At 44.1% G+C, this 27,167-nt stretch overlaps 1 protein-coding gene across 1 annotated transcript; it reads right to left on the reverse strand.

Moving 5' to 3' along the window:
• Positions 1-753: 753 nt before the first annotated feature.
• WDR82 (WD repeat domain 82) lies at positions 754-25,304 on the reverse strand. Its single transcript, XM_047776117.1, has 9 exons — positions 24,843-25,304; positions 20,420-20,517; positions 15,677-15,743; positions 8,959-9,058; positions 8,107-8,223; positions 7,714-7,869; positions 7,208-7,277; positions 4,880-5,022; positions 754-3,592 (listed from the first exon to the last, which is right to left on the reverse strand). The coding sequence occupies exons 1-9, from the start codon at positions 25,001-25,003 to the stop codon at positions 3,563-3,565; spliced, it is 942 nt and encodes a 313-aa protein (XP_047632073.1). The 5' UTR covers positions 25,004-25,304; the 3' UTR covers positions 754-3,562.
• Between the last annotated feature and the right edge of the window lie 1,863 nt (positions 25,305-27,167).

The raw sequence follows: 27,167 nt of genomic DNA on the forward strand, positions 1-27,167 counted from the left end.
CAGCAAAGTCAAAGCTGCATAGCCCTCCATCAGGCTGAGGAGGCCTCTTCTTTCTTGAGCAGTCATGTCGAAAGCCTATACATGGCTTACCACTCACAAGCTAGGATGCACCCTCTGCTGCCTTCTAGAGCCCTTGGCCAACCTCTAATGACCATGGGCAAGGTGGCAGCCCCAAGGTATTGTAGCTGAGGATGCTGAGCTACTGCTGATACCGATTCACCCACCAAGCAATGGGTTATGAAGCAACTGGCCAGGCCTTCTGCCAGAACTGGTGCAGGAGCCCCAAAGAGGATATTCTTGACCCTAATAAGCCAGGGCCTGGCAGGATGAACCTTATCCCAGCTGGAGACTGCCAACCTGATCAAGGGTTGATGTAAGAGTAGGGGAGGAAAGGCAGCCTAAGGCACATGCCAGATGCGGTCTTTGAGGAGCTCAAGGTTGGCTCTGGCTGGGTTTACACAGTCAGTCATTTATGGCCCTATGGTTGCTTATTAGATCTGGCGGTTGAGACCCAAACTGCTTGAGAGCTGGGTCCAAGGGTTCCTCCCACCAGCCCACAGGCCTTAGTCACCAGGGGCAGTCTGAGGGAGCCCAACAATCCATCCACACAGCAGTACAATGAGTCCCAGGGTGAGGCAGGAGGACTAATAGGAGACAACCCTTTTCCCTCCCTCCAACTCTAGGAATGAGGCAATCAATGCTATGAAAACTCAATGGAAGAGGCTACAGCCATAAAATTCTGTTTAAGACAGATAACATGGAAAAAACGTTTATATGTTAAGTACAAAAGGGACATAAAATTGTATATACAGTAGAATAACAACTATGTAAACACACCAAAAATCTATGCACAGAAATGTCTAGAGGAACATTTAACACCAAAAGGTTAACAGTGGTAACATTTGGGTGGCAAACTGATTTTTTGTAATATTCCCAGATTTTTCCTTAATATGCATTAATTATGATTGCAAGGGGAGGAGTTTTTTCCTAAAAAAATATCCCACTGGCTGGTGGTTGAGCAGTGCAGTGACTGTCACATATAAAAAAATCAGTGACTTTGGCCCTGACTCTTGGGAGCATGGTGCATCCCTACCCCCAGGAGAGCTTAAGCACTCTGGCTCCCAATGAAAGTGTCCTTGCAGCCCCAGTCCTCCTCAGCCTCTCTGAACCACATACTCTTTTTTCCCTTAACTCTACCTTATTCCCACCACCACATCACCTCTTGTCACTTTCAGCTGCATCTTTCCCTTTCCTTCCCAACTCAGGAGCCAGCTCTGTAGTCACAGGTCCCCATAAATAGAAGCTACGCAGTGCATATTTTCAAAGGACAGGGTGCCTCAGCTTTGGACACACTGGAACTCAACATCAACCATAGACAAGTCATGCTTGGTGGCTGTTCTGGTTGCAGATCTGTTAGCATGCATTAATTATGCTGCCTTTCTTGTTAACCCACAGTTCCAAGTACCCTTTGAATTTATTCATACCATGAATTTTCTACCCTAGAAAGCCAGGGGTGGGCAGTAGTAGCTCAGACCACTTGGTTTCTGAAAGTCCCTCTACTCTGTGAATAAAGAGCTATACAGTGTGTGGCACCACAGAAGCTGCAGATTCCAGTCTGTGTCTGGGGAAGATGTATGCCCCTTGCCCTTAAGTTTGAGGAACAAGCAAACCAAAAAGCAATTGCTAAAAAAGCAAAACTTTTAAAACAGTAATTGCTAGCAATTCACAGCCGATTCCTGCTGCTGCTTTACAGAGGCAGTGATGGCTTACTTTCCCTCCTAGTGGCTAGATGCACTTGGGCATCTCATTCGTAACCTTGTTAAGCCTGTTTCTGGATCTGCAGGGAATGTGTTAGCTCCTTCAATGTTTGGTAACTTAGTAAAATAACATGCCACTTGTCCTGCTCTAAGAAGGCCATGCAGGGGGAAAGGCTATAGCTAGCAGCAGCTCACCTCAACTGCAATCCGGAACCCTCCCTCTCCCAAGAGAAGGCAAAGAAAAGCAAGAAAGCAGACAAACCAGGTAAATAGGAGTGACCTGTAATTGGCAAAGAAGCCTCAGACAAGCTGAAATGCTCTGGTTCCAGCATCCTGTCCCCAAACGCTGGGAGCCAGATACAAAAGGCATGCAGAAGTGACTGTCACACACATATAGGCGCAGACAGGAGCATCACTGGGCAAAAAGGGGGCTAATACTGCAGAGAAAGCCCCAAAGTGCGGCTTGAAGAACACAAGGGAGTCATTCTAAGACCCTCACTTAGCTGCCATGGGGACAGCAAACACTTGAAAGCTTTGCTTTTGTTCAGTATCCCGAAGGGAAAAAGGTAATAGGGAAGACTCACTAACACTTGTGGTAAACACCATTAGCAAGGATGTGGTCTTTCTCCTGGGGCACAGGACTCCATCTCCTTTAACTGAACTCTGATACTTTTTAAATATATTTATATATATATATGCACACATACATATATGTATATATGTATGCACACACGATATATTTAAATGAAGGCATACACACACTGTGCTAAAATACAAACAACAGAATCCAAAGTCATATATAAAAAGGCTAAATATAACATATAACACAGGCCTAAAGCCAGCTCTTGGTTGGGAGCTGGGAAAGGGGTGGTTATCATCTGGAGACTATGTACACAATTTGTGGTGGGCAGGGAAGGTATCAGTGTAAACAACTCAGACTCACTCCACAATACTGGCCCACAGGAAAAGCGTGATGTAGCTCATATACAAAAATAGATACCCACCTTGCTTTTGTACACACCCAAGCTTGGCAGGCACCCAGAAGGACCACGGGTTGTGTTGACGATGGGGCACCACACTAGGCTGCTGCTAATCATCCAAGCCCTACAAACTCACTTCTACCTCTCCTCCCTCCTTTTCAGGCTCTTGGCCCTTTTCCCACCCAACACCCAGAGGCCGAAGCATGCCCTCACATGACTAACTTGCAAGGCTTCCTGGCAAACAAGGTCCTTCTGAATCTGTCCCTTTCTGACCCTAAGATGTATGGAGACTTATTTCTGTATATGTTTGGCACCTAAATAACATGATGGTTGTGGAATAATGCCACAGTGACACAGGGAGACCCAGTAACAAGACATGCAGGATGAGGGGAAGGGGTACTGAGCTGCCCTAGTATCTCAAAACCAGAACTGTGGCTTCCCATGCATTTATGGGGGTGGGAGAAGGGATGTGCAGAATTAACAACTTCACTGACTCCTCAGCAGCAAATACATTCAAAACTGAAGGCGTCTTGAGGGCCCCACTATACCCTAATCATGAGTCTGGTCACTCCTTTGGAGCTTGATGCAGTGACAGCTGGAAAATGAGTCCCAATTGAATCTGCTGCACCAAGAGTCCTTTTGAAGAAGCTCCGCAAAGTAATTTTTTTTCTTTTGAGTAAATGTACAGCACATCCTTGGGAGGCCATGTGGAAGGATATTCTCCAGCCCAGTCAAATGATCCAATCCCACTACATCTTAGTCCCCTCTGAGTTTCTTCCTGCTGGCCATCCTCACTGTACAGAAAACAGCCGAGTAGCATGAGGGTCAGTCATCAATGGTGGGCAACCAGAAGGCCTGGATGGAAAAAGAATATAGGTCAACTTTAAAAAGACAAGCCTTGGAGTTCCCGTCATGGCTCAGTGGTTCAGGAATCCGACTAGAAACCAGAAGGTTGTGGGTTCGATCCCTGGCCTTGCTCAGTGGGTTAAGGATCCGGCGTTGCCATGAGCTGTGGTGTAGGTTGCAGATGCGGCTTGGATCCTGCGTTGCTGTGGCTCTGGCATAGGCCGGTGGCTATAGCTCCAATTCAACCCCTAGCCTGGGAACCTCCATATGCCACAGGTGCAGCCCTAGAAAAGGCAAAAAGACAATAAATAAATAAAAAAGCAAGCCTCTCTCCTCATTGCTACGGGTTTTTCTTACCCCTCCCCCACATGATTAAGGTACTGAAACCCAAAGTTGGAGGAGTTATGGCTGGTGGCTCTCCCTCCTGACCAAATGACTCTGGCAATCTATGAAGACAGAAACACTCTGCCATCTATGTGAAAGTAAGCTGGTTCTTTTCCCCTCCAACACTGCCTAACTTCCAAAACAGTGGTCCAGTGCTGAGAAAAAAAAGGACCATCAGGGAGATGGGTGCCTGGGTAACCTGGCCTTACTGCTAATCTACCAAGTAACCTCAGACATGCCTTCTCATTCATGAGCTGTGAAAAATCAGAGGGACTAGATTGGATGGTTCTGCTGCATTGTTTTGTGACCTTGGTTTAGATTAAAAAAAGAAAAAGAAATGGAGACAATGTCTTCTGGGTAGGCTAGCAGTGAAATGCCTCATACCCAAATATCCAGTAGGTTTAGGAGATGCCAAGAGGTAACTAGAGGCTGAGACTCACTGACACTTTGTTAGTGCTGTCTATAAAGAGACAGGGGCCTGGAGGAAATTCTAAATGATGGGTTGTGGTCAACTGGAAGAATTTCTGATGAACTTAGTGTAAACTGAGAAGAATGGAAAAACTGAAAGCCTGCAGCCACAGAAAGCTGGTTCACAGTATTTTAAGAAGCCAAAAAGGTATGAAGCGCAGTCCCAGATAGTTTGGCATAAAACCAGGAGCCAGAGCAATAACTGGCCTAAGATCTCCCAGGAGCGCAGAGGTGATCCTAGATGGAAAGAAGAGTAAATGTGAAAGACCAGCCTCACCAGAGATCAAATAATGAGGTAAAACAGGGAAGCCACCAGTTGAGAAACATGAACTTGGGTGCTTGTAATTATACTGATTTAGAGCACAGCTTGCTGTGCTTATTGAAGCATCCACCACAACTAGAAAAGAGCCCCTTGGTGGAGGACATCTCCCATTGTTCACATACCATGTTGGAACATGCGCTGGCAAAGGTCATGAACTTGGGGTTGAACTGCAAACAGGTAATGGGGCCTGTGTGTTTGCCATCCAACACAGCTACTTTTATACCACTCTCTCCATTCCAGACATGGATCTTGCCATCCTCTGAACCTAAAGAGAATGATCAAGGAATATAACAACAGCTCAAGGCACAATACAAAGACAAACGGGAAAGAGTCATAGGCTAACATCTGGAGAGAGGGCAAGCTATAGGATCCAGCCCTCAGAAGAAACTGAGAGGGAAGAAAGACAGTGATGAAAAGGCACTTCAGGAGTTGAACTTAACCCTAGTTATTTGTTCCTGTGCAAGTCACTTCCCCTCTAAAATCAGTTTTCTCATTTAAAAAGGGGATTGGGGAGTTCCTGTCATAGCTCAAGAGAAGCAAATCTGACTAGTGTCCATGAGGATGCAGGTTCAATCCCCGGCCTCACTCAGTGGGTTAAAGGTTTCAGCATTTTCGTGAGCTGTGGTGTAGGTCGCAGACATGGCTCAGATCCGGGGTTGCTGTGGTTGTGGCGTAGGCTGGCAGCTATAGTGCCAATTTGACCCCTAGCCTGGGAACCTCCATATGCCGCTGGTATGGCCCTAAAAAGACTAAATAAATAAATAAATAAATAAATAAATAAAACAAAAAGGGAGCTGGCAGTTTCCACTGTGGCTCAGTGGTAACAAACCCAACTAGTATTCATTAGGATGCAGGTTTGATCCCTGGCCTCACTCAGTGTGTTAAGGATCTGTGTTGCTGTGAGCTGAGGTGTAGGTCACAAGTGTGGCTCAGATCCGGTATTGCTGTTGCTGTGGCTGTGGCATAGGCCAGCAGCTGCAGTTCCAATTCGACCCCTGGCCTGGGAACTTCCATAAACCGTGGGTACAGCCCTAAAAAGACAAAAAATTTAAAAAATTTTAAAAATGTTTTAAAAGGGGGGATGAATAAAATCACCCTACAAACATCTACACTAAGACGACAGAATGCAAGATTACACCAGGAAGTTAGTACTATTAATAAGATAGTGCTTGTAAAATTTAACTCTATGTTGGTCTAGGGAAGACCAACATTAATTCTAGTTCCCAGTAAAGAAACGCAAAGTCAGGACAGTTTAAAGACACTATACCTTTGATATACTGTACTACACAGAAATCTGAGAATATCTATCAAAATGATAACTAATAATATCTTAATTATGAGTTCCTGTTGTGGCAGAAACAAATCTGACTAGCATCCATGAGGATGTGGGTTCAATCCCTGGCCTTGTTCAGTGGGTTAAAGATCAGGCGCCACTATGAACTATGGTACAGGTCGCAGACATGGCTCAGATCTGGCATTGCTGTGGCTATGGCATAGGCCAGTGGCTATGGCTCTGATTTGACCTCGAGTCTAGGAACCTCCATATGCCACTGAGTGCGGTCCTAAAAAGACCAAATAAAAATAAAAATAAAAAATTAGTTAAAACACCACCTCACACCAGTCAGAATGGCCATCATTAATAAGTCAACAAGTAACAAGTGCTGGAGGGGCTGTGGAGAAAAGGGAACCCTCCTGCACTGTTGGTGGGAATGTAAACTGGTACAGCCACTATGGAGAACAGTTTGGAGATACCTTAGAAATCTATACATAGAACTTCCATATGACCCCGCAATCCCACTCTTGGGCATCTATCAGGACAAAACTCTACTTAAAAGAGACACATGCACCCACATGTTCATTGCAGCACTATTCACAATAGCCAGGACATGGAAACAACCCAAAAGTCCATCAACAGATGATTGGATTAGGAAGATGTGGTATATATACACAATGGAATACTACTCAGCCATAAAAAAGAATGACATAATGCCATTTGCAGCAACATGGATGGAACTAGAGAATCTCATACTGAGTGAAATGAGCCAGAAAGACAAATACCATATGATATCACTTATAACTGGAATCTAATATCCAGCACAAATGAACACCTCCACAGAAAAGAAAATCATGGATTTGCAAAATAGACTTGTGGCTGCCTGATGGGCGAGGGAGGGACTGGGAGGGACTGGGAGCTTGGGGTTATCAGATACAACTTAGAATAGATTTACAAGGAGATTCTGCTGAGTAGCATTGAGAACTATGTCTAGATACTCATGTTGCAACAGAACAAAGGGCAGGGGAAAAAAAATGTATACATGTAAGGATAACTTGATCCCCTTGCTGTACAGTGGAAAAATAAAATTTAAAAAAAATATTAGTTAAAACTAACAAAAATAATATAATACAGAGTACCAGAGAAATAACCCCCAAGGGAGATAAAGGAAGCTTACCAATCATAATAAACTGGGAATCTGGAGTAAATGAGGCCTCCAGTGTGACAGCTTTGCTGTTAGCATAACCCTAAAAGAAGCAGAACAATTCTTATTACATGCCATTAACAAAAAAGAAGTGCCTATAAACAAAGACCCAGCATACACATCACCTTCCTTTCTGTGAAATCATCTCCCCTTTATGCACAGTGCCACCAAGGTTCCAAACTCGGCCACCACCCTCTACTATTCACCCCCTTATTCCCAACTACATAACCAAGGGGACAAGAAAATGTTTACGGTCAGGAATTATTATATATCTAAACATCAAACTTGAGTCACTGGGTAAGAAGTGTCTCAGAACCCAGAAGAAGTAAGGTCATATGCAGGAAGAAAAAGAAAGTCCATGCCTCAATCAGTGAGCCAAGGACGCAATTCGAACACAAGCTAACACAATTCTCAGAAGGGATGAGCATAGCAAAAAGGAATGAACACGGAAAAAGCCATGCTCAAAAGTGTCAGCTCACCCCAAACGTATGCATCACCACTCCCTTGAATGCATCAATGAGACGGATGAAGCTGCCATTGGTGGAGATGAGAATGAGTTTGCCATCATTGCTGAACTTAAGTCCAGTCCACTCACAAGTCCGATCATACTGCATTTTAAATGTCGCAAATGGCCCCTGCAAAAGATAAAAACAGCAGCCCCAAGCCCAAGGCACATTAACAATGCCTTCTGCCAGAACCAATCCCTTTAGATTCCTTTTTTGACTAGGGAAAACAGAGGATGAAGTACTGCTCTGATGCTCTCCGATATTTACCACATACCTCCTCTACTGTAAAAAAAGGCTCTTAAATGTCCATCTTGCCTTCCAAAACTTTAATAACATTAAGATAGTGCAAAGACTGAAAAGATTTACCTTATCAAAAGAGCGAAGATCATAAAGTTTGACCATTTCGGAATTGACACCTGCAGCAAAAATTAACCCTTCTGGATCAAAAGAACAAACTGGCTTGCCTTGTAGATGCATGAGACCCTAAGAAAAGAAGTTAAAAAAGGTTAATGAACTCATGATCCTACCGCTACATAATTACTTTTCCCAATGAAAACTAAGAAGGGGACACAAACAGATACCAATCTACCTACAGTACAGAAAGAGCAAACATAAAACTAAAATGAAGTTTTTAAAAAATAGGTCTGAGTTTCCACTGTGGCACAATGGGATTGGTGGCATCTTTGGAGCACTGGGACACAGGTTCAATCCCTGGCCCAACCCAGTGGGTTAAGGGTTGGCGTTGCCTCAGCATCAGCATAGGTTGCAACCACAGCTCAAATACATGATGATCCCTGGCCAGGAAGTCCATATGCCACAGGGCAGGAAGGAAAGAAAGGAAGAAAGGGATGGAGGGAAGGAAAGACAGACAGAGAGAGAGAGAAAGAAAGAAAGAAAGAAAAGAAGGAAAACAACAACAAAAAAGCCGGTCTCCATGCAACTGATTTCAGATCAACCCAAACTGCACAATTTTACAAATGCTGCATTTAAATAAAAACAAATCCCTGGAACCTAAAATCTATAGCTCAAAGGCTTCTAACTTTTTAAAGCAATAAGCCACACATCATAAATGAATATGCACTGGATTAAGGTACTAGCTTAATTACCAGCTACGTATCAAAGACTCTGGGATCCCAGAATGTAATCACTGCTTTCCCCCTTCCTTGAGAAGGAGAGTTGATGATGGTGCCAACCATAGTAACTGTGAGGGAACATTACCTGGCAGTTAGGAGACCGGAGATCCCAGAGTCGAATGGTCTTATCAAGAGACCCAGATATGAAAGTGTCATCCACAGGTGACATAGACAAGGCCACCACCCTGCAATACACCAAGATAAATAGGTGTTGAAGCACAACATTTGTAAAAATTGGATGTGACCTTAACAACACTTTACCTGCCTACCTATATATACATGTTCTCCTAAAAATGCCATTTTAAGAAACACACATACACAAACAACCTGGAATAATCAAAAGCAATGAGTATAATTTAAAGAATAACTTAAGGGAAGCATTCTCTCGCAAGTGGATTAAAGATCTGGTGTTGTCACTGCAGTGGCTTGGGTCACTGCTGTGGAGTGGGTTCAGTCCCTAGCCCAGGAACTTCTACATGCCACGGGTGTGACCAAAAAAAAAAAAAAAAGAGAGATAACAAGTGTCTGTGAGGATGAGGAGAAACTGGAACCCTGGTGGGAATATAAAATGGTACTGCTGCTCTGGAAAAGTTTTACACCTCCTTGAAAAGTTAAAGACAGAGCTACTATATGATCCAAGCATTCCACCCAAGAAATATGAAAACATTATGTCTAAAATAATCCATACACGTTCACAACAGCATTATTTATAATCTCCAAAAGTGGAAACAACCCAGTTGTTCAACACCTAAAGAATGGATAAACAAAATATGTTAACTCCATATAGGAATATTATCTGGCAATAAAAAGAAATTAAGTGGAGTTCCCGTCATGGCGCAGTGGTTAACGAATCCGCCTAGGAACCATGAGGTTGCGGGTTTGATCCCTGCCCTTGCTCAGTGGGTTAACAATCTGGCGTTGCAGTGAGCTGTGGTGTAAGTCGCAGATGCGGCTCTGATCCTACTTTGCTGTGGCTTTGGTGTAGGATGGAGGCTACAACTCCAATTAGACCCCTAGCCTGGGAACCTCCATATGCTGCAGAAGCAGCCCAAGAAATGGCAAAAAGACAAAAAAAAAAAAAAAAAGAAAAGAAAAGAAAAAAGAAATGAAGTGGCTCAGCAATAAGAAACGCCCCTAGTATCCATGAGGACGCAGGTTTGATCCCTGGCTTCACTCAGGGGGTTAAAGGATGTGGCATTGCCGTGAACTGTGGTGTACATCACAGAGGCAGTTTGGATTCAGCATTGCTGTGGCTGGGGTGTAGGCTGGCAACTATAACTCCCATTTGACCTCCTAGTTGGGGAACTTCCATATGCTGTGGATCCAGCCCCAAAAAGAGAAAAAAAGAAATAAAGTACTGAATCATATTAAAACAAGTATAAAGTGAAAGAAGTCAGGCACAAAAGGCCAAATATGGTCTGATGCCTTGTATACAAAATATCCAGAATCAGCACAGCCATAGAAACAGAGTAGAAAGCATCTGCCAAGGACTGGGAGGAGGAGAAATGGGGAGTGTTAATGGATACAGGGTTTCTATTTGGGGTGATGAAAGTATTCCAGAATTAGATAATGGTGATGGTGAATATACTAAAAACCATTGAACTGTACACTTTATAAGGGTGACTTTATGGTACTGAACTCTTATCTCAATTAAAAAAAATAAAACTAGGAGTTCCCGTGCTGGCACAGCGGAAACGAATCTGACTAGGAACCATGAGGTTGAGGGTTCAAACCCTGGCCTCACTCAGTGGGTTAAGGATCTGGCATTGCCATGAGCTGTGGTTTAGGTCGCAGACTCAGCTCGGATCTGGTGCTGCTGTGGCTGTGGCGTAGGCCAGCAGCTGTAGCTCTGATTAGACTCCTAGCCTGGGAACCTCCATATGCCGAGGGTGCAGCCCTAAAAAGACAAAACAAAAACAAAAAAAAACTATGATTTTTTAACTGGAAGTGTGTGAATTACTTTTGTTCTCAAACCTGAGTGGCATCAGCATCACCTGAAGGCTGGGTCAAAACACACATTGTAAGATCCATGTCTATTACATAAGCACATTCCCCCTCTAAGACCGCTTCCCTTTCCTTAACAGTCCAGCTATGCCCTATTAAGTATGATTCTTTGTGAAATAAGAACTTGAAATATTTGTGTGCTATGCTACTTCTTCATTTCTAAATTTCTCCCCTAATAAACCCTAATTTATATTTGTGGGGAAAAAAACAAAGACCCATGCCTAGTATTTCTCCCCCGCCCATTCCTACAGCTGCACCCATGGCACATGGACATTCCCAGGCCGGGGGCTGAATCGGAGCTGTAGCTGAGGCCTGTGCCAAAACCATGACAACACCAGATCCTTGACCCAGAGCCCAGCCAGGGACTGAAGCTGCATCCTCACAGAGACAATGTGGGGTCCTTAACCCACTGAGCCACAACAGGAATTTATATTCCCAGAACTTCTAATCCAGTAGGTCTAGAGTAAGGTCTGAGAATCTGTTTCTAACAAGCTCCTAGGTGATGGTTAAGACTGCTGGTTTGGACACCACACTTAAGAAAGCCACAGGCTTAAGTTAACAGCAACTGTATTTCTTCCTTTTTTTGGGCTGCTCCATGGCATATGGAGTTGCCAGGCTAGGGATCAGATCTGAGCTGCAACTGTGACACCACCAGATCCTTAACCCACTGTGTCGGCCCAGGGATTGAACCTGCACCCCAGCACTCCCAAGATGCTGCCAATCCCACTGCACCACAGAGGGAACTCCTCCAGCAACTATATTTCTGATATGGATCCCATTTTATTTATTTATTTATTTGCTTTTAGGGCCGCTCCTGTGGCATATGGAGGTTCCCAGGCTAAGAGTCCAATCGGAGCTACAGTTGCTGGCCTACGCCACATCCATGCAGGATCTGAGCCATGTCTGTGACCTATACCACAGTTCACGGCAACGCCATATCCTTAACCCACTGAGTGAGGCCAGGGATTGAACCTGCAACCTCATAGTTCTTAGATTCATTTCCCCTGTGCCATGACAGGAACTGGTGGATTCCATTTTATAGTTATACCATTAACAGTCACTCATTGAAAAACATTTCCTCCAAGAGATCTCTTGTTCCCTCTGCTCATGTTCCTTTTTTTTTTTTTTTTGCTTTTTAGGGCTGCACTTGCGGCATATGGAAGTTCCCAGGTTAGGAGTTGAATCAAAGCTGCAGCTGCCAGCCTATTCCACAGCCACAGCAACTTCAGATCTGAGCCGTGTCTGCAACCTACACCACAGCTCATGGCAATGCTGGATCCCCAACCCACTGAGCAAGTTCAGGGATCAAACCTGCACCCTCATGGATACTGGTCAGGTTTGTAAACAGAGGAGTTTCTGTTTGTGGCTGATCATGTTCTTGCTCTGCCATGCCCTGCACTGAAGATGCCTACCACCTCCCTAATATCTGGGCACTGCTGAGAAGAATGGCACATGGCTCCACTTTACCTACCTCTCGCAGCATGCCACAGCCCCAACCAAGGGAGTCCTTGTGTGCCATGGGCTAGGACTTGTACAGTGCCTATGGGTCTACCGTACTACCTTTGGAGGAAGCCATTGTGAAAATGAACACTCAAATCCCTCTTTCTTCTAGGTGTTATGGAAGAGTAGTTCCACATTCTAGCTAGGCTGCAAAACACTTCACAGATACATGAGCTGGTGTTATAGGTGAAAAGTAGAGAAAATGTTGGTATTGTACTGTTTCACAGTGACAAAGTAAAGCCTGAAGTCAAAAAAGGTGACCAGGAGTTCCCGTCGTGGTGCAGTGGTTAGCGAATCCGACTAGGAACCATGAAGTTGCGGGTTCGATCCCTGCCCTTGCTCAGTGGGGTAAAGATTCGACGTTGCCGTGAGCTGTGGTGTAGGTCGCAGATGCGGCTCGGATCTTGCATTGCTGTGGCTCTGGCGTAGGCTGGCAGCTACAGCTCCGATTCGACCCCTAGCCTGGGAACCTCCATATGCCGCGGGAGCGGCCCAAGAAATGGCAAAAAAAAAAAAAGACAAAAAAAAGGGTGACCAAACCACATAGCTTGCTTATGAATGAATTTTTTCAAATGTAGAAATAGAGGAAGTTCAAGTTTTAGATAACACTGAGAGGCTCAGGAGGTTTGGGATCCACTAGAAAGAATCGAAGGAGTTCTTTTCATGGCTCAGTGGTTACCAAACCCGACTAGGATCCACGAGGACTCGGGTTTGATCCCTGGCCTCACTCAGTGGGTTAAGGATCTAGCATTGCCATAAGCTGTGGTGTAGCTCAAAAACATGGCCAGATCTGGCATTGCTGTGGCTGCGATACAGGCCAGTGGCTACAGCTCCAATTCGACCCTTAGCCTGGGAACCTCAATATGCTGTGGGTGTGGCCCAAGGGGGGGGAAATCGACTTAAAAAAACATTTACACTAGCTCCTCAACTTAAAAACTTAAAAGAGGAGTTCCCATCGTGGCGCAGTGGTTAACGAATCTGACTAGGAACCATGAGATTGCGGGTTCGGTCCCTGCCCTTGCTCAGTGGGTTAACGATCCGGCGTTGCCGTGAGCTGTGGTGTAGGTTGCAGACGCGGCTCGGATCCCGCGTTGCTATGGCTCTGGTGTAGGCCAGTGGCTACAGCTCCGACTCGACCCCTAGCCTGGGAACCTCCATATGCCGTGGGAGCGGCCCAAAGAAATAGCAAAAAGACCAAAAAAAAAAACTTAAAAGATGTTATCGGCCAAAATTTCCTGGGAATGCTGAGCTGGTAATAAAACAGTGAGTGGAATGCACATGGACATGTTATTTTACGCCACAGTATTCAGTTCAAAAGCTTGGAGAAGGCTATCTTAGCACAACACTCTATGCTGAGAGGTAGAGGGAATACAAGGAGGAACAAGACTTTAAGGAAGTTTAACTGTCTAGTCCAGACAACTCCAAGAGAGGGCCAGAGAAGGCATTCTGGAAGAAGTAGCATTTGTGGTGACCAAGGTTTCAATGGAAGTGGACTTTCTGGAAGGTGCTGGATAGGAAGGCATTAGGCCAATGTTCAGGAAGTAGCCCAGAGTTCACCTCAACTGGAGTGGTAGGAGATCCTAACACTGGGAAAATGGGTCAGAGAGGGAGGAGAATCTGACTCCAAGGCTTTGACGGAGGCTGTGCAGTGGTCAAAACTGTAAAACAGTGTGCAGAAGCAGGATGGTGAGGGAGAAGATTAGGATATGACAATAATTTACCCAACAGGGTATGAGCTATAATAGAAACAAAGGAGTACAGAACAGAGTGACATAGGAGATTAAATTTAGAATTTAATCAACAGGATTTATCAACTCACTGGATGTGAAGGCAGGGGAAAAGGAGTGAAGAGGCAATAGAGGCTTTAAGTTGGGAGAACCAGAAGGGGCCAAGATGCAGAAACATGAAGCAGAGGAGTTGGCCCAAGGAACCTACCAATAATGGATAGAGTGTCAGACCTATCAGGTGAGGGCAAAGAAGAGACATCCACACAGATGTGTATAAAACCTGTAGGTGGAAGTCAAGTCTGGAAATCATGGGCTGAAAATACTGATTTGGGAAGCCATCTGAGGAGAGGTGAATGGTATCAGTGATGGAGATATTTGAGAAAATAACGAGAGAGACAAAAGCTAGGGTAGAACCTTGTTTACTTTAGGGTCAAAAGGAGAAAGAGGCCAAGAATAGTAAGAACAGAACCAAGATGGGAGAAGTCAGCTGCCAGAGGAAAAAAAATTTCATTGAGAGGATGAGCACCAAAAAAAGCCCCAGGCAGCAGATTTTACCTGGAGGCAGCAGAGAAAGGGGAGTAAATGGCTTAGCTTGGATAGAGTAAGTTAGGCAGTGAATGTGTATGAGAAGGTGGATATGGAAATATGACGATTATTCTTTCATGTTTGACAGTGAAAAGAAGTGGGTGATGGTTCTCTTGTGGTGTAGAGGATTAAGGATATACCACTGTCACTGCAATGGCTTTGGGCACTGCTGTGGCGGAGGTTCAATCTCTGCCCAGGAATTTCCAAATGCCAGTTGTGGCCAAAGAACCCTGGCATTATAAAACAGAATAAGGAAACAAGTTTTTTGATTTTCAAAAAGTAACAAAGGACTTTATTCATTTTTTTTTTCACATCCTTATTAAGATCTTAATGTGGAACAAGTTCACAAAGAGCAGAGGCCTGCTGAAATAGGGACCCTCATACTGACAAGGCCTCATACATGTAAAAAGTCCTTTCATTAAGGGATGTCTGGTATTTGGGATTCCTAAATGCTAAATGTAATTTTTACTACATAGGCTTCCACTGAATATCTTTGGATCCGTATTTTTCCTAATAATTTTTTTTTTGCCTTTTAGGGCCTCACCTGTGGCATATGGAAGTTCCCAGGCCAGGGGATGAATCAGAGAGCTGCAGCTGCTGGCCATGGCCACATTGGATCCAAGCCACATCTGCAACCTAAACCAAAGCTCATAGCAACCCAGATCCTAACCCACTGAGTGAGGCCAGGGATTGAACCTGCATCCTCATGGATACTAGTCGAATTCACTGCCACTGAACCACAAGAGAAACTCTTTCCTAAAAATGTTTTGAGATTTTGGTTGATCTTTGAAGTCCTACTCCTGCCTCCACAACCCTGATTAATCAAGAATTGACTGTAGGGATGATTAAAAAGACAAGATTAAAAAGTATGACAAACAGCAGTAAGGAACTAGTTTCCATTCTCTAATAAAATCTCTCCATTCTTTTATTCTCCAGATAACCTCAGGGATAAAAGAACTATCTACTTCTCTAACACTTGAGTCTTACCTTTTGCTATGTCCAGGAAAGTATCTGATGTATTTGTTGTCATGTAAGGACAGGTAACGAATAGTATCTGTAAAAACACAAATAAAGCATGATGATATCCTACTTTTTTTGTTGGCCTCCCTGGTTCATATGGAGTTCCCAGGCCAAGGATCAGATCTGAACCACAACTGCCGACCTATGCTGTGTCTTTAAGTCACTATGCTGGTCTAGGGATTGAACCTTCATCTCAGCGCTGCAGAGATGCTGTTGATCCAGTTTCACCACAGCAGAACTCCAATATTCTACTATTTTTATTTTTATTTATTTATTTATTTGCTTTTTACGGCTGCACCCATGACATATGGAAGTTCCCAGACTAGGGGTCGAATCAGAGCTGTAGCTGACAGCCTATACCACAGCCACAGCAATGCCAAATGAGAGCCATGTCTGTGACCTGCACCACAGCTCATGGCAATACTGGAATCTTTAGCCAACTGAGCAAGGTCAGGGATCAAACCCGTATCCTCATGGATGCTAGTGGAGTTCATTACCACTGAGCCACAATGGGAACCCCTACACTATTTTTAAAAGAATTTACTTTGTATTTTCATCTTGAAAAGGCAAGGTCAAGAGTTCCCTTGGACAGCAGGTTAAGGCTTTGGCATCACTGCAGCAGCCTGGGTCACTGCTGTGGCACAGGTTTATACCCTTGCCTGGAAACCTCCACATGCTGCAGGAGTGGCAAAAACAAAAACTCAGGTCAAAGAATTCACTGTTTTCCATTACCCAAGCAAAGTATGAATAAATACTGGTGAATAACTCCTCTCCTCAGCACTAGAGAGTTTGTGTAATTCAAAAGCAGAGCTCTTGGCACAACATTGTAAATCAACTATACTTTAATAAAAAAATGAATTGAAGCAGAGTTCTTAAGTTGACAGCATATAGAGCAATGTTTAAAATCATTGTTGCTACCTACCAATCTTTGGTTTCTGCATAATTACAGTGAAACCTATCCTGCAAATATGCCCCACCTATCCCCCCCACCCAAAAAATCCTCACAACAGCTTTAGTGCCCACAGAATAATAAACCTTAAAGAAAAACATAGGGCCACTCAGGAAACAGACTCAAAGAATTAAGTAGCAATGCTAAGCTGAGGACCAGACTGGACATGGGCAAAATATCTTTGTCCAGTGTTCTCCAACAGCATGTCAACCCAACCCTTCCAAATGTAATCTGAATGTAAACTGGATATACAGTTTACATTAAAACTAAATAAAATGGAAAGAGAAGTAATGTTCTAGTCCTTTTGTAATTAACCAACTATCCACTGGTCCCTTAAACAGAGAAGTGAGTTAAAAATAATACTGATAGGAGTTCCCTTGTGGCTCAGGGTTAAAGATCTGGCAATGGTGGAGTTCCCATCGTGGCACAGTGGCAATTAATCCAACCAGGAACCATGAGGTTTCGGGTTTGATCCCTGGCCTTGCTCAGTGGGTTAAGGGTCCAGCGTGGCTGTGAGCTATCATATAGGTTTCAAACAAGGCTTGGATCTGGCATTGCTGTGGCTGTGGTGTCGGCCAGCAGCTACAGCTCCAATTAGACCCCTAGCCAGGGAACCTCCATGTGCTGCAGGTGTGGCCCTAAAAAGAAAAAAAAAAAAAGATCTGACAATGTCTACTGTGCACATCTCTAGCCTGGGAATTTTCGCATGTCTCAGGCAAGATCAAAACAACAACAAATTATTATTATTGATAATAATAATTATTGGCATTCCTGTTGTGGCTCAGCAATAAGGAACCAGACTAGTATCCATGCAGAGATGCAGGTTCAATTCCTAGCCTCGCTCAGTGGGTTAAAGCATCCAGTGTTGCCCTAAGCTGTCATACAGGTCGCAGTTCAGATCCCAGGTGGCTATGGTACAGGCTAGCAGTTGCAGCTCCGATTCAACCCCTAGCTTGGGAACTTCCATGTGCCATGGGTATAGCCCTAAAAGAGACCAAAGAGGAGTTCTGTCCTGGCTCAGTGGTTAACGAATCCGACTAAGAACCATGAGGCTGCAGGTTCGATCCCCGGTCTGGCTCAGTGGGTTAAGGATCCAGCGTTGCCATGAGCTGTGGTGTGGGTCGCAGATGCGGCTCGGATCCCGCGTTGCTGTGGCTGTGGTATAGGCTGGTGGCTACAGCTCTGATTGGACCTAGCCTGGGAACCTCCATATGCCATGGGAGCGGCCCTAGAAAAAGGCAAAAAGACCAAAAAACAAAAACAAAACCCAAAAAAACAAAGATACATATATGATAAATAAAAATAAAAAGATATAAAAAATACTTATAAAATATATATAATAAAGTCCTAAAAGAAACCAAATATATAGGTATATTTTTTATATATATATAATAATGTGGCCAAAAGAAGTGAGGAAATTTGGGTTAAAAAGATCACAAGACATTTAGGAGTTCCCATCATGGCTCAGTGGTTAACGAATCTGACTAGGAACCATAAGGTTGCGAGTTTGATCCCTGGCCTTGCTCAGTGGGTTAAGGTTCCAGCGTTGCCATGAGCCGTGGTGTAGGTTGCAGACACGGCTCAGATCCTGTGTTGCCATGGCTCTGGAAGAGGCTGGTGGCTACAGCTCCGATTCGATCCCTAGCCTGGGAACCTCCATATGCCATGGGAGTGGCCCAAGAAATCACAAAAAGACAAAAAGAAAAAAAAAAATCACAAGACATTTAAAAAATCAAAATTATGAACTATACCAAATCATAGTGGTGAGATTTTGACAACATCAAAGAAGAATAATCAGAGATTTATGCATAGGGAAAATAAGGCAAACACTCTTAAAAACCAAGTAATTCCTTCTGAAAAAGTAAAATAAAAAATGATGGTGGTGGTAAGGGAATGAGGTGCCATAAAGAACCAGAAATTACAACGCCTCTAAAAAGACTACAAAGAGGGAACAACTGTTGAGAAAGAGGTAAAAGGAAATGATGTCAAAATACAGAAAGGAAAGCAGAGAAAGAACATTTCTGGAGGCAAACAGAACATAGGAACAAAGAGGGTGAAAGCACCAAGTCATCCCAATGGCTCACAGGGGTACTTATAAGAAGACATTCAACGTGGGAGGGGAAAAGGACACTCTTTTTATGTTCCCAACTGAATATGTTTTTTCTTGAAAACACCATCAAAGTTTTCAAATGACAACTATAAAGTCTTCCTGGTTTTTCTATTGCTAGCAACTACTCACCTGCCCTAAGCAGAAAAAGACTTCCTCCCCATTACCTGGTTTCCCAGAGATGAGCAGGGTGTCGCCATCCTCTCCGCCCCACTCAGTAGCTGGCGCACTGTTCCTGGCAAGGCAGTGGCCTGTACAGTTATCTCCTGTACCGGGTGGTATCATAGACCCTCAAACTGTACAAACTACTACCTCAGCCTGGAATCAGGCAAAAGGATACGGAGCGTTGGAGGAACTCTTCAGGATGCACTCGAGACAGGAAAGGCAACATCCTCACAGCAGAGGCCTGGCAGCAAAGCTGCAAGTGCCGCACATTTGCCTCATCTTGTACCATATTTGGAGAATCCTCACATAATCACTCAGAAAAACACCCCAACAGAATAAATATACCCGTCATTCAGATGATCACAGAGCTATAGTTCCTCAAGATTCTAATGTTTTAGATTCTTGTCCAAAAGCATCAAGTGCACTGCCTACTTTTAAAACCATTTCTGAAACAGAAGCATGAAAAGCAGAAATAATATACTTACTAAAAATCAAGTAGAGGCAGAAAAGTCTCAAAAAAAAAAAAAAAAAAAAGGACTTCTATCCACCTGCTCTGAGTTGGGCATAACCAAAATAGCAGTCTAAAATGAAATAATGTACACATCAGTGAGGTAAGTTTTTTAAAAGAAAGAAAAAGAAAAAAGAGAAAGTCCTAATATGAAAGTGTCATAGCTCAATTCTAAGTCAATCTGACAACTGAGAATGTTATCCCAGGGAAAATGTAGGTAAAAACAGAGATCCTTTATTAGAGAAAGAAATTCACAAGTTTTATTTCTAAAAATAACTCTTTACTCTTCAAAGACATTAACTTTATTTAAAAGGAAAAAAGGATAAAATTCAGATTAAAAAAATATCCCTGGAGTCAACAATAACTAAGGTCAATATGCTGCCCTTTGTGACAGACCATAAATGGTTGGGCACACACCAAAAACTCTTCTAAGGTCCCCTAACCACCACAGCTTAAACATCTGTGAAAACTTATCTCAAATCTATTTTGAATGGGAAAGTAATGCTGTGTAACACTTGCTGTGTGTCAAGTATTCTTTCCTTTTATTTCTTCTGAAAGTATCCTTCCAAGTTTCAAGAAGCACACGAAGTTCCCCTGTGGCACAGCTGGTTAAGGATTTGGCATTGCTGGAGCTGTGGTGCAGGTTCAATCCCTGGCCAGGGAACTTCCACATGCCACAGGTGTGCCTCCCCACCCAAGTTTCAAGAAGCACAAACCATAAATATAATTTGTTGCTTCCTATTTCCACTCTCCACTCTAAACTGAGGACCTTACATACTCAATTTCAAATCCTTCAAAAGTACTAATGGCTTGCTTTCAGCATCCTTTCAGTCATAACTCTATTAGCATACCTAACATCATAGGAAAATTTAAAGTACCTATAACCAAAGCAGAAGCAGTCACAAAGAGTCCATGAACTATTTAACAAAGGTTTTAATTTAAAAGCATCACCATAACTTCCTAAAAAGAAGACTTGCTTACCGTCTATTTTGTTAGAGCTGTAAACAACTGTGTTTGCTGCATGAGTGTATCTGATGAGGTCCACGCCATATTTCTTACTGTACAGGGTTCTCTTTGGTCTGACAAAGAAATGGACAGAGAAAGAAAACCATCAAAATTCTCCATCACCAAAATGTAGGATCTTCATTTAAAGAAAAACACTAGAATGATGTGGAAAGGGTGAAGATTCTTGATAAGCTTTAACACTGGAAAAAAACAGAATTTCTTCCAAAATAGAATGAAAGAAACAGAATCGATCAAGTGCAACAGCCTTTCACCACTAAACACCAAATGCTGAAGAAGTAGAATCAAATCTGAGAGCTCAATTCAGTCTTTACTACAATGTTTAAAATTAAGCTCTGAGAAAAAGTACATCTATTTGGGAAGAAAGACACATAAGTCATAACTTTTAAGAAAGAGGAAAATGGGAATATATCAGATCAATGAGGCCAGAACTCTTCTTAAGCCATTCATTTACAAAGATGCTTTCTTCAAGAAATAATATATCAAAACTGAAATGAGATACGAAACTGTTTGCCTTTCCTAAAAGAACATTTCCATCCTATCTTCAGGTCCAAAACACTTACTGAGCCTTTCTGCAAACAAACCTTACTTTCCCTACCAAAACTAGTCATTGATTATTTTCTTTCTATGTAAGTCTAAGCTAGAAGTTACCAATCTATTTGTTGAAGCTCCTTCAATGTTACCTTCTTCTATAGAACCTTGAAGATCAAACTGAAACTGATCTCAGTAAAATATTTAACCAAAAACTTCATAATATTTCTACACTTAGGTGTACGAGGATTCCATAAATCCTATACTGATATTTACCAGTAATTTAATATAATATATAAAGAAGTTGTTCACCCTCTTGGAGTTCCCACTGTGGCACAACAGGATCGGCGGCATCTCTGCAGTGCGTAGACACAGGTTTCATTCCCAGCCTGCTACAGTGGGTTAAAGGATCTGGTGCTGCCACAGCTGCAGCATAGGTCACATCTGCAGCTGGGATCTGATCCCTGGCCCAGGAACTCCATATGCCACGGGGCAGCCAAAACTGAAGTGTTGTCACCTCACGTCACTTCCTAGTTTTAAAGCAAAATCCTAATGCATTCTTTTCAAAGGGTTTTACAAAGTCTATGCACAAAGCTTTTTTTAACAAATATTGTGGTAAGGTTCTTTACACAAACTATGATTCTAAAGATCAGGAATAAATAAACCTTTGAATAATTCACATCACCTACCACAGATAATACCCTTTGTATGTATTTTTTTTTTCTTTTTGGGCAGCCCCACAGTATTGGCATATGGAGTCCCCAGGCCAGGGATCAAATCCTAGCCACAGTTACAATCTACGCTGCAGCTGCAGCAATGCCAGGTCCTTTAACCAAATGATGCTGGACTGAACCTGCATCCTGGCGCTGCAGACATACCGTCAATCTTGTTGCTACACAGTGTGAACTCCACATATTCTCTCAGGATTAAAAAAAAAAAAAAAAAAATGGAGTTCCCATGGTGGCTCAGCAGTTAACAAGCCCGACTAGCACCCATTAGGACACAGGTTCAATCCCTGGCCTCGCTCAGTGGGTTACGGATCCAGTGCTGACATGAGCTGTGGCGTAGCTGCAGATATGGCTCGGATCCCGAGCGTGGGAACCTCCAGATGCCGAGGGTGTGGCCCTAAAAAGACAAACAAAATAGGAGTTCCTGTCGTGGCGCAGTGGTTAACGAATCTGACTAGGAACCATGAGATTGCGGGTTCGGTCCCTGCCCTTGCTCAGTGGGTTAACGATCCGGCATTGCCGTGAGCTGTGGTGTAGGTTGCAGACGCGGCTCGGATCCCGCGTTGCTGTACCTCTGGCGTAGGCCGGTGGCTACAGCTCCAATTCGACCCCTAGCCTGGGAACCTCCATATGCCGCGGGAGCGGCCCAAGAAATAGCAAAAAGACCAAAAAAAAAAGACAAGCAAAATAAATAAATCACTCAACAGATGAACTTTATCATAAAGAAAGTTTAAATGAACAGTAAACATGGGAATATTAAGCATAAAAAATCTTGTTTTAGCCATTTTCAAATGCCCACCATTAATAACCTCTTTTATTAGAAGTTGATACTGATATTATTGATATTAGAGGTTGATTATGATATGATATTGATATTATGCTTTCCAATAAAACATTACTTTTCTTCCTAAGGGCCAGAGAATTGATCTAATCTACGTCATACACCTACCTGGTCACAAAGCAAAACTAGAACCCAGGTCTCTTATCAAGCCACTCTCTTACCACAGACCACATGAAACAGGTCACAATTAATCCATACAACTTTTAAAGAGCATACTGTATACTACTGTATAAATACCAAATTCTCTAATTTGGATAACTGTACTCTGGTTACCTAAGAAAATGTTCTTGTGCTTAGTAAATTCATGTTGAAGTGTTGAGGGATAAAGAGCCTTAATACCTCCATATTACTGATGATTCAGACAAAAATGCATATATATACACACACATATAAACAAACATTCACATGGATAATGACAAAACAAATGGGGCAAAATGTAACCAATTATTGGATCAAGTGGGAGGTCTCTGAAACAATATGGTAACTTTTCTGTAAGTTTGTAATTATGTAAAATGCTACCTGAATGAATGAACTGTATTATTTATAAAATTAACATTTTACTTTTAACAAGACAACACTTCAAGTCAATGCCATTTCTACAACCAATCAGTGGAAAATATGCCATATTTGGAGACATACTGTGAAGAAATGCTATCACCATCTTCATTTCCTTTAAATGAGGTAGGTATACATCTCTATCTCCAGGTTCCAAGGAGAGGTTCTAATCTGTGCACAAGCACTAAACATTTCAAGCAAGTCAGCTTCAAATTACTTCCAGCTCCAGGACTCAAAACTCCAATCCCCAGCTTTATAGGTTACTCTCTCTTCCAGGCTGCTGTAAGTGGCCAGATCTGGACAGAAATGAGTAACATTGACTTGAATCACTCAGCATCGGTCCAGCTAACAATAACAACCCTTTTCTCAGGACCACCACTATAGGACCCTCTTCCACATACTTCAGGCAGATCCTGAAGCCAGTAACATAAGACTTTTTCACAATACCAGCAGGAAAGTTATAAGGGGGAGAAATTATAGCTCAGCGCCATACAGCTTTAATTCACAAGTGAAGAGACAAGTTCCAAAAATTTATAGAAGACATCAGTTTAAACAAAATAAAAAAGACAAAAGGAACAGAGAAAAACTCAAGGATTAAAAAAATAAGATCTGGAACTAGATAGCAAAATGAAGTCTGAGAAAACCAGTAGCCTGCTTTAAAACCAAACATCCACAAGCCTGCTTGGGGAAGATGGCTGAAGGGAAATCAAATTTAGCCTACCTAAACCAGTTTCTACTCCAAAGGAACTCACAATTTAGCAAGGACTACATGCGTGAGGCAAAGCGGACAGGTGCACAGGGAAAAAAGCAAAATGCGGTGCTTTCAAGATTTTGCAGAGATACAGGTGTGATGAGTCTCCAGAGGACTTGGGACAACCTACAAATGTCATGGTCTAACTAGGAATTTTGCTAAGTCCAAGTAGACCATAAAGTGTAACTTTAAAAGAAAGTGTTAAGAGGAAACATGAAATTGTTAGACGATGCTTTCTTTGTTCTACTGGGAGGTTCACATTCAGGTCAGGATTGGACCGCCAAGTTTGTACGTGTCTGACAAAAAGGAAAAGTTTCAGATGTTGTTAAAAAGTTAACTATAAACGTAGGCTTCGGCACTGAGGGAGTAAGAGAACTATTTGGAACAGAAAGGAAAAGAAAGAGGGCCCAAAGAGGCACAACAAATAAATCCTGACAGCTAACAACTGCAACCCACGCGGCCTTCAGGCAGAAAGGCGGCGGGAAGCTGAGGGGCAGGGGATGGGCGGAGTGCCAGGCCTGAATCGAGGTCACCATGGAAAGGGCAGAGAGAGGGAGCTGCCGCTGCTGAATGAGGCAGCAGAGCAACCTCTGCAGTTCTGCGCGGGGGACACAGCAAACCGGCACCTTCGAGGGAGTCGGAGGGGCGGAAATGCTACCAGCTGAGGCCGCGGTGGGCGGACCGGGCGTTTAAAGGTCAAGGTCAAGGTGGGGTTCGGCCAGCGCTGCAAAAGCGCTCGCTGAGAAGATCGGGGGCGGGGAAAATAAATACGATTATTATTATTATTGCTATCCTTATTTTCTAAAGAAAGAAAAAGGTCTCCTGGACAGTTTCGGAGTGGACGCGGTCCTGGCAGGAGCGTGTGCAAAACAAGCAGGGGGCCGGGCGGAGGGCGGGCCTCCGGGCTAGCACTGGGCCTAGACGGGGATGGCGGGAGGGACTCAGACCCGAGCCCAAGGCCACCGCCGCACTCACTTGCCCTCCTGGCAGTCATAGAGCACGATGGAGTCGTCGTCGCTGCTCGAGATGACTGTCTCGCCGTTAGGGCTGAAGTCGAAGCAGTTAATCTTGTCCGAGTTCTCGCGGAACACCTTGGCGACGCGGAAGCTCCGCAACACGCTGTCGGTCAGCTTCATGGCGGCGGCTGCTAGAGGCGGCGGCGCAAGGCCGGGGCGGGGCCCGGCGGGCGGGCGGGCTGCCGAGGGGCCGACCGGGGCAGGACCGGCGCTGCGCTGGCGGCCAGAGGGAGTGCGGGCAACAGTCGGGCCACCTACTCCTCTTCCTCCGCCTTCTCGGGCAACACTCTTCTGTCTGAACTGTGGAGCCTTGCCGACCGTTCCGCCTCACAATCACCTCAGGACCAACAAGCGCGGCACCGGCTCATTGTGTCCGCCATCTTGGGGCGACAGGCAGAAGCCGAGGGCGAGGAGCCTCACCGCGGCGCAAGACGGGAAAGGGGGCGGGGCGAGAACGGCGGCGCGAGGCGAGGCGGTGACGTCAGCGCGGCCGGCAGGGAGAGTGGGGTGGCGGGGTGGCGGGGTGGCGGGGTGGCCGGAGGCGACGGTTCCCGGAACTGCTGCTGGGCGGGATGGGTGGGGACTCCCAAGTCCTTCCCACCGGAGCCCCAAGGTCTCTGGTGCCCGTGAGGCAAGAGCCTTTGTGCTGAATCACAACCCGCCGCCGACACTGGGGCTCCCCCTGTAGGCCTCCCCCACCAAAGGGCGAGTGAGAGCAAATACTGCCCCTTGGGCTATGCCCCAGGAGGCTTGTTCTTGTTTTCGTGGGTTTTTGGTTTTTTGTTTTTTTTGTCTTTTTAGGGCCATACCCGGGGCGTATGGAAGGTCCCAGGCTAGGGGTTGAATCAGAGCTACAGCTCCCAGCCTGCACCACAGCTACAGCAACACCAGATGCGAGCCACTCTGTGACCTACACTATAGCTCAGGGCATTGTGGGATTCTTACTCCACTGAGAGAGGCCAGGGATTGAACCAGCAACCTCATGGTTCCTAGTCGGATTAGTCAACCACTGAGCCACGAGGGGAACTCCTGTTCTTTTTAAATTGAGGTGTAGTACACGGTAGACTGCATAATTTTTTTTTTTGTCTTTTGTCTTTTGTCCTTTTAGGGCCACACCCATGCCAATGGAGGTTCCCAGGCTAGGGGTCTAATCAGAGCTGTAGCCGCCGGCCTATGCCACAGCCACAGCAATGCCAGATCCAAGCTGAGTCTGCGACCTACACCAGAGCTCGTGGCAATACCAGATCCTTAACCCACTGAGCAAGGCCAGGGATCGAACCCGCATGATTCCTAGTCGGATTCGTTTCCGCTGCGCCACGACGGGAACTCCTAGACTGCATAAATTTTAAGTGGATGAATTTTTTTCATTTGGATGAATTTTTTTTTTATTTGGCTATACATTAATGTGATCATCACCCAGGACTTTTCTTCAAACGTTCTTTAAAAACCTTTAAATCGTTATAAGTGGGTAAAATGAACTAATTTTAAGTGTTCAGCTACACACATTTTTATAAACAGTCATCTTTAAGTTTTAAAAACTTATAGCATCAATTACTAATAACTTTTTAAAATAGAAAAGTATCTTATTCAACAAGACAGTTTTAAATTCTCTCAATATCCTCCTCATTCATATATCAACATAAGCTATAGATGCAACAATTTGTTCTCCCTCCAGCTCTAGTATTGCATCTTATACATATTTCCATATTAACTTAAACCAGATTGTTGGTATTCTCAACCTAGGTATAATTTATGTACAGTACAAATCAGCCTTTTTGGAGTTCCCTGTTGGCTCGGCAGGTTATGGATCTGTTGTTGGTGTTCTCAATCTAGGTGTAATTTATGTACAGTACAAATCAGCCTTTTTGGAGTTCCCTGTTGGCTGGGCAGGTTATGGATCTGGTGTTATCACTGTTGTGGCTCTGGGTACAGCTGTGTTACGGGTTCCATCCCTGCCTGGAACTTCTGCATGTCCTGGGTACAGCCAAAAAACAAAAACAAAAACAGCCTTTTTTTTTTTAGGGCCACACTTGTGGCATATGGAGTTTCCCAGGCTAGGGGTCAAATCAGAGCTGCAGCTGCAGGACTACATCATATACCGAGCAACACAGGATTCGAGCCGTGTCTGCAACCTACACCACAGCTCACAGCAGTGCAGGATCCTTAACCCACTGAGTGAAGCCAGGGATCAAACCCACAACCTCATGGTCCCCAGTCGGATTTGTTTCTGCTGCACCATGACAGGAACTCCAAAAACAGCCTTTTTTATAGATTTATGATTTGC

The sequence above is a fragment of the Phacochoerus africanus genome, chromosome 1 (assembly GCF_016906955.1).
Source record: "Phacochoerus africanus isolate WHEZ1 chromosome 1, ROS_Pafr_v1, whole genome shotgun sequence".
In the NCBI taxonomy this organism is placed as follows: domain Eukaryota; kingdom Metazoa; phylum Chordata; class Mammalia; order Artiodactyla; family Suidae; genus Phacochoerus; species Phacochoerus africanus.